Source organism: Medicago sativa, chromosome 1 (genome assembly GCF_051527215.1).
Source record: "Medicago sativa cultivar Bolivia chromosome 1, Bolivia_mono, whole genome shotgun sequence".
Taxonomy (NCBI): Eukaryota; Viridiplantae; Streptophyta; class Magnoliopsida; order Fabales; family Fabaceae; genus Medicago; species Medicago sativa.
Genome location: NC_140749.1, coordinates 68,218,503 through 68,228,723, shown reverse-complemented (window position 1 = coordinate 68,228,723; position 10,221 = coordinate 68,218,503). Strand labels below are relative to the sequence as shown.

The 10,221-nt window shown below is 32.1% G+C and overlaps 2 protein-coding genes across 4 annotated transcripts; one reads left to right on the top strand and one right to left on the bottom strand.

Annotated features, from left to right (window-relative positions):
* Positions 1 to 901: 901 nt before the first annotated feature.
* On the top strand, positions 902 to 6,434 carry LOC146956692 (DNA-directed RNA polymerase V subunit 7-like). 3 transcript variants are annotated; one of them, XM_085730661.1, is made up of 4 exons: positions 942 to 1,041; positions 1,881 to 2,340; positions 3,494 to 3,537; positions 5,654 to 6,434. In XM_085730661.1, exon 4 carries the CDS (start codon positions 5,658 to 5,660, stop codon positions 6,198 to 6,200), a length of 543 nt encoding a protein of 180 aa, XP_085586787.1. In that variant the 5' UTR covers positions 942 to 1,041; positions 1,881 to 2,340; positions 3,494 to 3,537; positions 5,654 to 5,657; the 3' UTR covers positions 6,201 to 6,434. The 3 variants fall into 3 exon arrangements, with proteins under 3 accessions (XP_085586781.1, XP_085586790.1, XP_085586787.1); XM_085730655.1 differs by lacking the exon at positions 1,881 to 2,340 and having other exon boundaries at positions 902 to 1,041; XM_085730664.1 differs by lacking the exons at positions 1,881 to 2,340; positions 3,494 to 3,537 and having other exon boundaries at positions 919 to 1,041.
* A 2,181-nt stretch (positions 6,435 to 8,615) lies between these two features.
* Positions 8,616 to 10,221, bottom strand: LOC146956691 (uncharacterized). Its single transcript, XM_085721163.1, has 2 exons — positions 10,011 to 10,221; positions 8,616 to 9,068 (listed from the first exon to the last, which is right to left on the bottom strand). The coding sequence occupies exons 1-2, from the start codon at positions 10,219 to 10,221 to the stop codon at positions 8,761 to 8,763; spliced, it is 519 nt and encodes a 172-aa protein (XP_085577289.1). The 3' UTR covers positions 8,616 to 8,760.

Here is a 10,221-nt window from a genome sequence, read left to right as displayed (position 1 = left end):
AGCTGAGCCTCCAATTTCACAGTAACGACCCTGTCTTCCAATGCCGTTAGCCATATCTACACAACAACCAACAAAAAATATCAATTAAACATTCGTTGAAGCATTTCATCAAACACCTAGAACAAAAAATAAACATACAATTTTTATCGTGTTATTTCAATTCTTAAATTACTACACTGCACTAACACTTAATTTAAACTATATTCATAGTTAAAACAACATTCTAATTAATCAACAATTATCCAAACAACCTTCTAATTCACAACCATAATAGACAATTTCAAAAACCCTAACTTATAATAATCAATTTAAAAATCCTAACTATAAAATTCATATTGTTATTTTAAGAGATTTTGAACACTTATTTGTTGTTATAGAGTTTGAAGAATTTTTATGGAGTTTGATTTGTTGGAGTAGGATGGGAAAATGGATGTATGTTTGAAAGCAACTGTGGTTTGTGTTTTATTATTCTATATAAGTGCACAGTCAAAAGGTTTGTAATTCCCGTTCAGTAGCTAAATGTTTGTAACTCATGTTCACAAGCGAACTGTTTGTAACTCCTTATGGAGGTATTTTTGAAAGTTTAAGGTGTTTGTGATCAATGCAATGTGCCTAAAAGAGCAATTTTCAAATTAGAGAACCAAAAATGCAATTAAATCTAAAAAAAAGGAAAGAAAGAAGATGATTGATCTTTAGGCATCTAGTAAATTGCTCACAAGCATATCGAATTTTCGAAAATACCCCATAGTTAACTATCGTTCAACATCGAACATGAGTTAAAAACCATTAAATTTAGGAATCATGGATGACCAGCAATTGAAAGCACTTGTTAACAAACTTCTAAATGGTAGTTAACTCTATTCGACAACGAATCCTTCAAAAAAAAAACACTCTATTCGACAACATTGAGGGTATTTTTGGAAATTTGAGGTGTTTATGTTGAATTGGTAGCCCCAAATGAAAGTAGAGTAACAAGAAACCCTAACAGCACTCTTCACTCACTCTTCCCGTCTCTCTCCTCCACGAACTTCAACTCCGGTGGTTAGTTTTCTGATCCCTCTCAACATTTTCCTCTGTTTTGCATTCTCAACGATACTTCACCTTTAGGGTTACACCAATTTTACATGTTTCGTTTCTCTCATCAATGTTCCAATGTGTGCATGTCTTTCTCATTTAGCTGTTTCATTTTTTTCTTCTTTAAATTTTATGTTAATGCTGTAATCGGTAAATTTTTCTTCCCAATTTCGTATGGAATATGCAGCTTATAGTATATGCTCTTATCATGATAAGCGCTTGTGTGTATATATGCTATTTTCGTACAAATTATAAGCTGTTTTCATAAGCTTTCTTGGAGAGCTTATGAAAATAAGCTGAAAATAGCTTATGAACATGTAGTAAGCTGTTTTCATGAGTTCTTACAAAAAGTGTTCCAAGTGTTTATAGTATAAGCTCTTATCATGATAAGCACTTGTGTATTAAGCTATTTCTATAACAAATGATAAAATAATGTTAAATTGTTTACCTTTAAGATATAGTTGTTTTCGTAAGATATCTTGGGGAACTTATGAAAATAAGCTGAAAACAGCTTACGGACATGTCATAAGCTGTTTTCATGAGTTGTTGCAAACAGTCTTCCAAGTGTTTAGGTTAGTAGATAAGCACAAATAAGTCAATCCAAACAGACCCTAAAGTTTTTTTTTTACTAGCTATTGCTTCTACTGCAGCTGCATTGTTAGTTACTAAATGTTAATTGTTAACTGATCTGTGAATTTATATTTTCTGAATTTTGTTGAATTTGGTTTTGCATTTTAAGCATAAATTTGTATGATTACTTTATGATTCAAAGAGTCTGAATTAGGATTTTTTTTATATGTTCCCAGATTATGGGTCCGCTTGGATTAGCTTATTTTTTAGCTTATGCAAATAAATAAGCTTTTATGTATTATTCATAAGCTTGTCAAGGTAGTTTATGAAAAAACAGCTTACGAATATACAATTTTGTTAGTGGGAACTTATGAATTAACATTAAAGCTTGTTCATTTGCATAAGCTATTTTTCATAAGCTCAAATTAAGCCAATCCAAACAGACCCTATGTAGTGCATGTTTGGATTGGCAGTGAGATTGTTAGAATCAAGGTGAGCCATCACAATTTTGGTAAAAGCCACACTCTGTAGTTTCAACGAAATCACATTGCCACCGGTATTTGAGATACTTGCCGCCAATTCAAAATATAGTTTGTAAGCATGAACTTTTGGTAAAAGCCACACTCTGTAGCTTCAACGAAATCACATTGCCACCCGTGATTTTGAGATACTTGCCGCCAATTCAAAATATAGTTTGTAAGTATGAACATTTGTATATTTATTTGAAAAGCTATGAACTTGAAAATCTTATGTATAATTTTAACATTCACAACTCCATCATCTCCCAGTAAAATATTTATTGTGGTGACATTAGTTTCCTACCAACAAAATTGCTTTGGTCATTCGTTGGTTTAATTATTAACATCTAATGTATACTCTGTATTTAAGAAGTTTATGTGCCTTTGTAATTATGTATATATACGGACACTCTAGTTTTCTGATTCCTCTCAACAGTATTTGATACTTTTCTGTTTTGCATTATCACTTTGTTTCACCTTTTCTTTGTTTTGCATTCTTAACGATACTTCACTTTTAGGGTTCTATCATTGTACACGAATTTTACTCATTTTGTTTCTCTTATCAATATATTAATGTGCATGACTTTCTCTTTTCAGTATTTGTTTTCTTTAAATTTTCTGTTAACTGTGTTTGTATAAAAAATCTTAAATTTAACCTTTGTCTAACTTCATGCCCATTGAGTATGGGGTTTGTGTGTAAAATCAGATTCTGGAGAAAAAAACACTGTAATCTGTAGGTTTTTCTTAACTTTGCATATGAGTTTTCAGCTGCCTTATGCATTTTATCTTGAATTGGTGATACTACAGTTTATGTTCATGATTTGGCTACAACCACTGAATATGATCATTGCTAGTCCTTGCTTGGATAAACAGCTTATTTGCAGTCTATAGTAAAAGTGTCATGATAAGTGCTTATTTCTATCACAAAATATAAAATGAAGTTAACTTGCTTACGTATAAGTGGTAAGTTGTTTTCATAAGCTATCTTAGACAACGTATGGAAGTAAGCTGAAAACGGCTTATGAACAATGTCATATGTTCTCCCAAACAGTCTCACAAAACTTATGTTAGTAGATAAGCTCAAATAAGTCAATTTAAACAAACACTCTTCTTTTTAACCTAGCTACTACTGCACTGTTAGTTACTACATGTTAAATGATCTGGGAATTTATATTTTCTGAATTTTGTCGAATCTGGTTTCGCATTTTGGGCATAAAATTTGTATGATTACGTTATTATTCAAAGGGTCTGAATATGTTATATAGTTAGTAGGACCATGTGTATCTTTATTTGAAAAGCTTATGTATACCTGTGTTTGAATATCTTTGCAGCCGTGATCTCCCTCCACGAGCTTTTCGTTGCGTTGCTTCACTCGGTTAGTTTTTTTTATCTCTCTCGGCAATATTTGGTATCTTTGTTCTTTCCATCATCACATTGTTTCATTGTTTCTCTGTTTCAAATAATTAACGATACTCCCCCCTTACGGGTTCTATCACTTGCAAACAAATACAAATTTGACTTATTTTGTTTCTCTTACTAATATATCAATGTGCATGGCTTTGTTGTTTAGATTTTTTGTTTCCTTTCAATTTTCCGTTAAGTATGAGTTTGTTTAGAAATCTTAATTTAACCTTTGTCTAAATTCTTCTCACTGTATATGGGGTTTGTTGGTAAAATCAGTTGCTGGAGAAAGAAAAAAAAAGTGCAATCCTTGGTTTTTTTTGTATTTTCTATAGCCAAATCATGCACGTAAATTGTAGTGTCACCTATCTAAGATAAAATGCGCATGGAAGTTGACAATTTCGGCTCGTTTGCTTTGTAAAAACATTTTCTATTCCTATTTCCATATGTATTTTATCTTTAGAAAGGTGACCCTACAATTTATGTCCACGATTGGTTATTTATAGCCACTGAATATGGTCGGTATTTAAGTATTTGTTAGCTAGCTATCACTTCTACTGCACTCTTAGTTACATGTTTACTGATATGTGAATTTATATTTTCTGAATCTTGTTGAATTTGGGTTTGCATTTTTAAGTTTGTATGATTACTTTATAATTCAAAGGGTCTTAATTGGGAAAGATTTTTATATGTTCTGGGTTTATGTAGTAAGTAGGGACATTTGTATTTTTATTTCAAAGGCTTTGAACTTGAAAAGCCTATGTATAATCTATGTTTAGATGATTTCTACATTCATAACTCCATCATCTCCTAGTAAAATATCGATTGTGGTGAGGTGACGTTAGTTTCCTACCAACAAAGTCACTTTTGTTATTCATGATTGGTGATACTACGTAAACTATAATTGGCATATGATTTGTCAGCTGCCTTATGCATTATATCTTGGATTGGTGATACATTAAGCACATATACTCCTCGGATTAGGCGTGTCCCGGTGTCGGATACGTATCATGTCCGACACCGACACATCACCAACACATATGATTACATTGATTTATTTCATTTTTTCAAATTATTATCGGTGTCAACGTGTCCGTGTTTGAGTCTGTGCTTCATATACTACAATTTATGTTCATGATTTGACTGTGGCCTCTCGCCTCTGAATATGGTCATCATTGAAGTCTTTTTTAACTAGCTATTGCCTCTACTGCAGCTAGCTGCACTGTTAGTTACTACATATTAACTGATCTGAAAATTTATATTTTCTGAATTTTGTCGAATCTGGTTTTATACTTTTAAGCATAAAATTTGTATGATTCAAGGAGTCTGAAATAGGAATTTTTTTTTATATGTTCTTGGTTTATGTTGTAAGTATGAACATGTGTATCTTTATTTGAAAATCTGTGAACTTGAAAAGCTTATGTATATCTGTGTTTTGAATAGTTTCGACATTCATAACACCATGATCTCCCAGTAAAATATTGGTTGTGGTGACATTAGTTTCCTAGCAACAAAATCAATTTTGCTTTTCATCGGTTTAGTCATTAGCATCTACTGTATACTTTATAGTTAGAGAATTTCTTTACCTCTGTTATTATGTGTATATACTGATGCTCTAGTATAATTTGGCTACAACCACAGAATATGGTCATTTTTCTAGATAGCTATCATCTCTACCATGTTGATTGTTAAGATATCTGAGAATTTATATATTTTCTTAATTTGTTGAATTTGGGTTTGCATTTTTAAGCATAAAATTTGTAAGATTACTTTGAAATTCAAAGGTTCTGAATTAGGAAAGGTTTTTGCATGTTCTAGGTTTATATAGTTAGTAGGAACATTTGTATCTTTATTTGAAAATCTGTGAACTTGAAAAGCTTATATAGAATCTATGTTTGAATAATTTCTACATTCATAACTCCATCATCTCCTAGAAGGATATTGATTGTGGCGACATTAGTTTCCTATCAACAAAATCACTTTTGCTAGCATCTACTGTATACTTCATATAAGTAAAGAACTTCTGTGCCTTTATAATTTATATATACAACTACTGACACAAGTATAATTTGATATGCCATGGAATATAGCACAATGTTTCTCAAAGTGCAGCTTCCTTGGAATGTCATCATTGCTGCAGAGAACCTGAAGCCAGGCAGTCTCATGCTTCAACGGGCAATCCTCATCCGGCTTTTAAGCGATTTCGCTGCAAAAAAAGCGACAAAAGACATGGGATACTTTCTTGCGGTGACTACACTGGATAAAATAGGAGAGGGGAAAGTCAGGCAACATACAGGAGATGTTCTGTTCCCTGTTGTTTTCAATGCTGTGACCTTCAAGATTTTCAAGGGTGAGGTATTAGAAGGTGTCGTTCACAAGGTGCTGAAGCATGGGGTTTTCATGCGAATTGGTCCAATTGAGAATGCCTATCTCTCAAGTAGCAAGATGCCTGGTTATGACTATGTTCTCGGTGAAAACCCATATTTCATGAATCAGAAAATGCCCAAGATTGCGAAAGATGTGAAGGTTCGAGTTGTAGTGATCGGTACAAAGTGGATGGAGGCAGAGAGGGAGTTTCAGGCATTGGTTGGCTTGGAAGGGGATTATCTGGGACCAATTTCATCCCCTGATATGTAGCTGCTATTCTGTGATTATCAGTCTTTATCATTCGTAGGTACTATGGTTCTGTAATTATCAGTCTTTATGGTTCGACTATGCACTGTTTACTTGGTTCTGTAATTACCATTATCTGCTACTAGACTGATTTATAATTTGGTTGTTGAATAGCAGAAGTGAAAGCTTTCGTAGTAGCAGAAAACCTTTGGTGATCCAACCAATGAAATTGCTCAATGAATTTTAGAGTCTTTCTCACGTCTTCCACATTGCTTGATGCTTGGATGTCAAACAAGATTTAATGCATCAAGCAGAAGTGCACAACTATATTGCGAAGTATCTGAAAAGTTACAGCTTTGAGCTCATGAAATTTATCTCAAGATTTTTTTTTTTTTTTTTACCAAAGCTGGATTAAACTACACTTCTTTGCATATACATTAATAACCTCCGGTGAAATGCTACATTGAGTTCTGCAAGTTCTCACAAGAATAATCTTGATTTTTCTATCTTTAAAAATGAAGAAATAAACTGATAGAAAAGAAATTAAAATTGACCTCAGACTAGACTTAATAGAAAGGCCATTTTTAAGTCACTTTATTTAAACCTTTCAAAAATTAATTTGACATTTAGTTTCAGAAGATCGATTTAATCTTGAAAGTGTATTTCGTTTTGACAATAAACATATTCTTTCACTAACTTGTACAAAGAAAGATACATATTCTTTCACTAACTTGTACAAAGAAAGATACAAATAGAATGACCAATATCTGCGGGGACATTTGCCTTCCACAAATTAAGACAACACAAATAGCAAAGCCAACTAATTCATTGGCAAAGGTACAATGGGAGTTCAGAAAACATTAGGGCATACGAATTAAAAGTCCAAATCCTAGCAACCAAACTAATACTTTCAGGTATAGTCGATGGTTAAGGGGAAAAGAGGAAACACGATCTTTAATATCATAGAGTTAAAAATCATATATTTGACTTTTACATGCATATGTCGATTATAAGTCGTTAGGGCCGGCCTAAGGGGTGGCAACTGAGGCAGCAGCCTTGAGCCTCATATTTTTTTAGAACTATTTCTTTTTCTACTCTACTCTCTTCTCATGCGTCCTATTTATTTCAGAAAATACCTATGTTTGGATTATATAAATCTGAACTCCTTTTTAGAATTTTTCAATCATATAATTCAAAATATATTTATATATAAGGAACAATTAGAATTGCTCCCATTTTTCTTTCAAAAAAAAAGAAAAAAAGAATTGCTCCCATTTCAGTAACCACAAATTTTGCTTTTAAAACAACCAAAAAACAAAGTAAAAAAAAATGATAAAATCTGTTGAATATGAAGAAGAAAAAATATATGAAAATACCACAAAAAAATCTAAAAATCAAATAAAACTAATGTAAATTTTTATATTTCCAGAGAATATGAAAAGTTAGAAAAAAAATTAAAAATTGGTTGAAACTTAAAATTTTAGATTTTGAAGGGCAGAGTCATGTAAGAAGTCCTTTACGAAATCTTGTTCGTTGATTTTTTTCCTATTTTTTGGGAAGTTTCGGAGCAATCCGATCAAGTAGCCTGCAAACAATATTTTTGACTGGGCACGACAGGAACAACTAAGAATGGCCTAAAATACAATGGTATGACTTAGATGGTTAGTATGATTCTTAAACTATATATCCATGTTACAAACATGTTTAATCTTTGTACTGATACAGTTCGGATTATATCATTCGAAAATGTTTTCCTCAAAATTCTTGGCACAAGAGGGGTGTATAGGGAGTGTTCGAATTTTATAATCCAAAAAATGCAAAGAACACACCTTTCTATAGGAGGTATTCAAATTATAATATCCGAGACACTTAATTTTTCGATTTTATAATCCAAATTGGTAAAAAATAAAATGCATTCCTCCACTAAAAATATAAGGGAAAACCATATTTCGGACTATATAATCTGAAAACTACGAGAAGATGGTTGGTGAAAAAAGAAATAGTCTTTTTTTGCCTCAAATTTATTATTTTAATTAAGTTAATATTATTAATTTTATTAATATTAATTATTTTAAGTTTTATAGTATAAATTTACTCATTCATTTTTCTACTAACTGATTTACTAAAAAAAATATTCAATCCTGTGAACATATTTAATATTTGTTTTGTGTTGTCTAACTGTAAAAACGTATTAAGCTTAAAAAGACATCTATTTTACTGTTTTTTTTTTTTTTTTATAGTGCCTCGTTTCTAATTTCGCTTTAGACATCTGAAGTTTTTGGCCGACCCTATTTGTAAGGGCAGTTGTAAATGATCCAAGGATAGTACTACTAAAACCCTCGCTTTGAGCCCGCCAACAAAAAAAATCATAAAATTTAATAAAAAAAACTCATAAGTATACAAAAAAGGTCACATGTATTAAAATTTTTCTCTGACATCACTGTTAAAAATTATTAGGCCGACCCTTTAAGTGGTCTCAATTTTTACCAAACAAACCACATATCTTGGAATCATTTGTTGGATAGGGAGGATGTTGAAGCCGAGGCGGTCACCAGTCTCCCAATACATAGGCTATCTATGCAGGTTAACCATCTTGATCTGTAGAAGTATCATCTGCCTTTAGACGAATGCATCCAAGACCTATCTCATTGCTTGGTATAAAGTTGTTCATTTTCTCAAACAACAAAATATCGTCAGGAGATGATTCATTTTCTTCTTTCTCAGATTCATATAGACTGAGAAGCTTTTGTGGAAACTCATCCATTGGTGTCGGCGTCTCTATTGGTGTCGGCATCTCTATTGGTGTCTGCATCACAGTCGATGAATGCCTCTCTACAAATGAACGCTTTTTTTGAGGAATTTTGACGTTCCATAAATTTGTATTTTTCCCACCTGAGAAAATAAGGTACTAATGATAAAAAAAAATATTTATACATCATACACGCTACATATTAATGAATAATCATTTATTTGTATTACCATAAGAATACTAGCTAATGTGTAACTATAAGGCTAAGATTGATCGATCAATCTTATACCAACTCTTCTTTAGTTGTCATTGTATTAGCACAAATATCTCCATAAATGTAGGCATATAGAGTTGTATGTGCGTTTTATAATGCACAACAATATAATTAATTCAAAATCCAATGCTGTGTCTACTTAAAATATGAAACTTCATTTGGTCCCTCAAACACCCTTTAATCCACATTGCAACGACAACTCTCATAGAATCATCTTTAAGTTATGCAAGAAATCAAAGAAATCAAAACACGCTGCTAAAGTTTTCTACGGGGTATTGCAAGAAATCAATACCCCTGAATTATAACAATACCCATGAATTGTACCCCTTAAAAATATTCTTACAATGTCTTTCTTGCTCACTTGTCTTGCTTGTCCTGCCCATTCTACACTACTTATGAGTCATACCCAACATTTTCATTTTCAATCGATAAATTTATTTAGATATTTCAAAAAATTAAGCAACAAATGACTTTCTCAACCGCTACATTAAAACCCATGCACTAGAAAAGGAAAAATAGATGATATAAATTGAAGGGAAAATGAATAACTTGTGCTTTACATTTGGTGAAATATGGGGTGAACAGTTAATTAACTTAGGAAAATGCTATTTATCTAGAAAAATAGCATCAAGAATTTTTCAAGACACATGTGGCAAGTTTTAATTGCATGATTTATTTGTCCACTTCCTATTTTTTAGCCACACCTCCTTGAATTGTGGCAAATAGTGCATTGTGATTGGCTACTCTTTATTCTTGAAGAATTCTTGATGTTTTTTTTCTTGATAAATAGCATTGCTCATTAACTTATTGCAATTTTTATTACCTGAAGTTTGATTTGAAAGATTTGCATTACTTTCAGATGTTTTTTCAATGTCAAGGTCTGATGACTGATTTTGCAGGGCTCTCTTCGGGAGATAGTTAGCAAGGGTTCCTTTTGCCTTGAAATGTAAACCACAAGCGTTACACAATATTGGCGTCTCGTATGGTCCTTTGCGCCAAACTTGAGTTTCTGTTGAAACCAT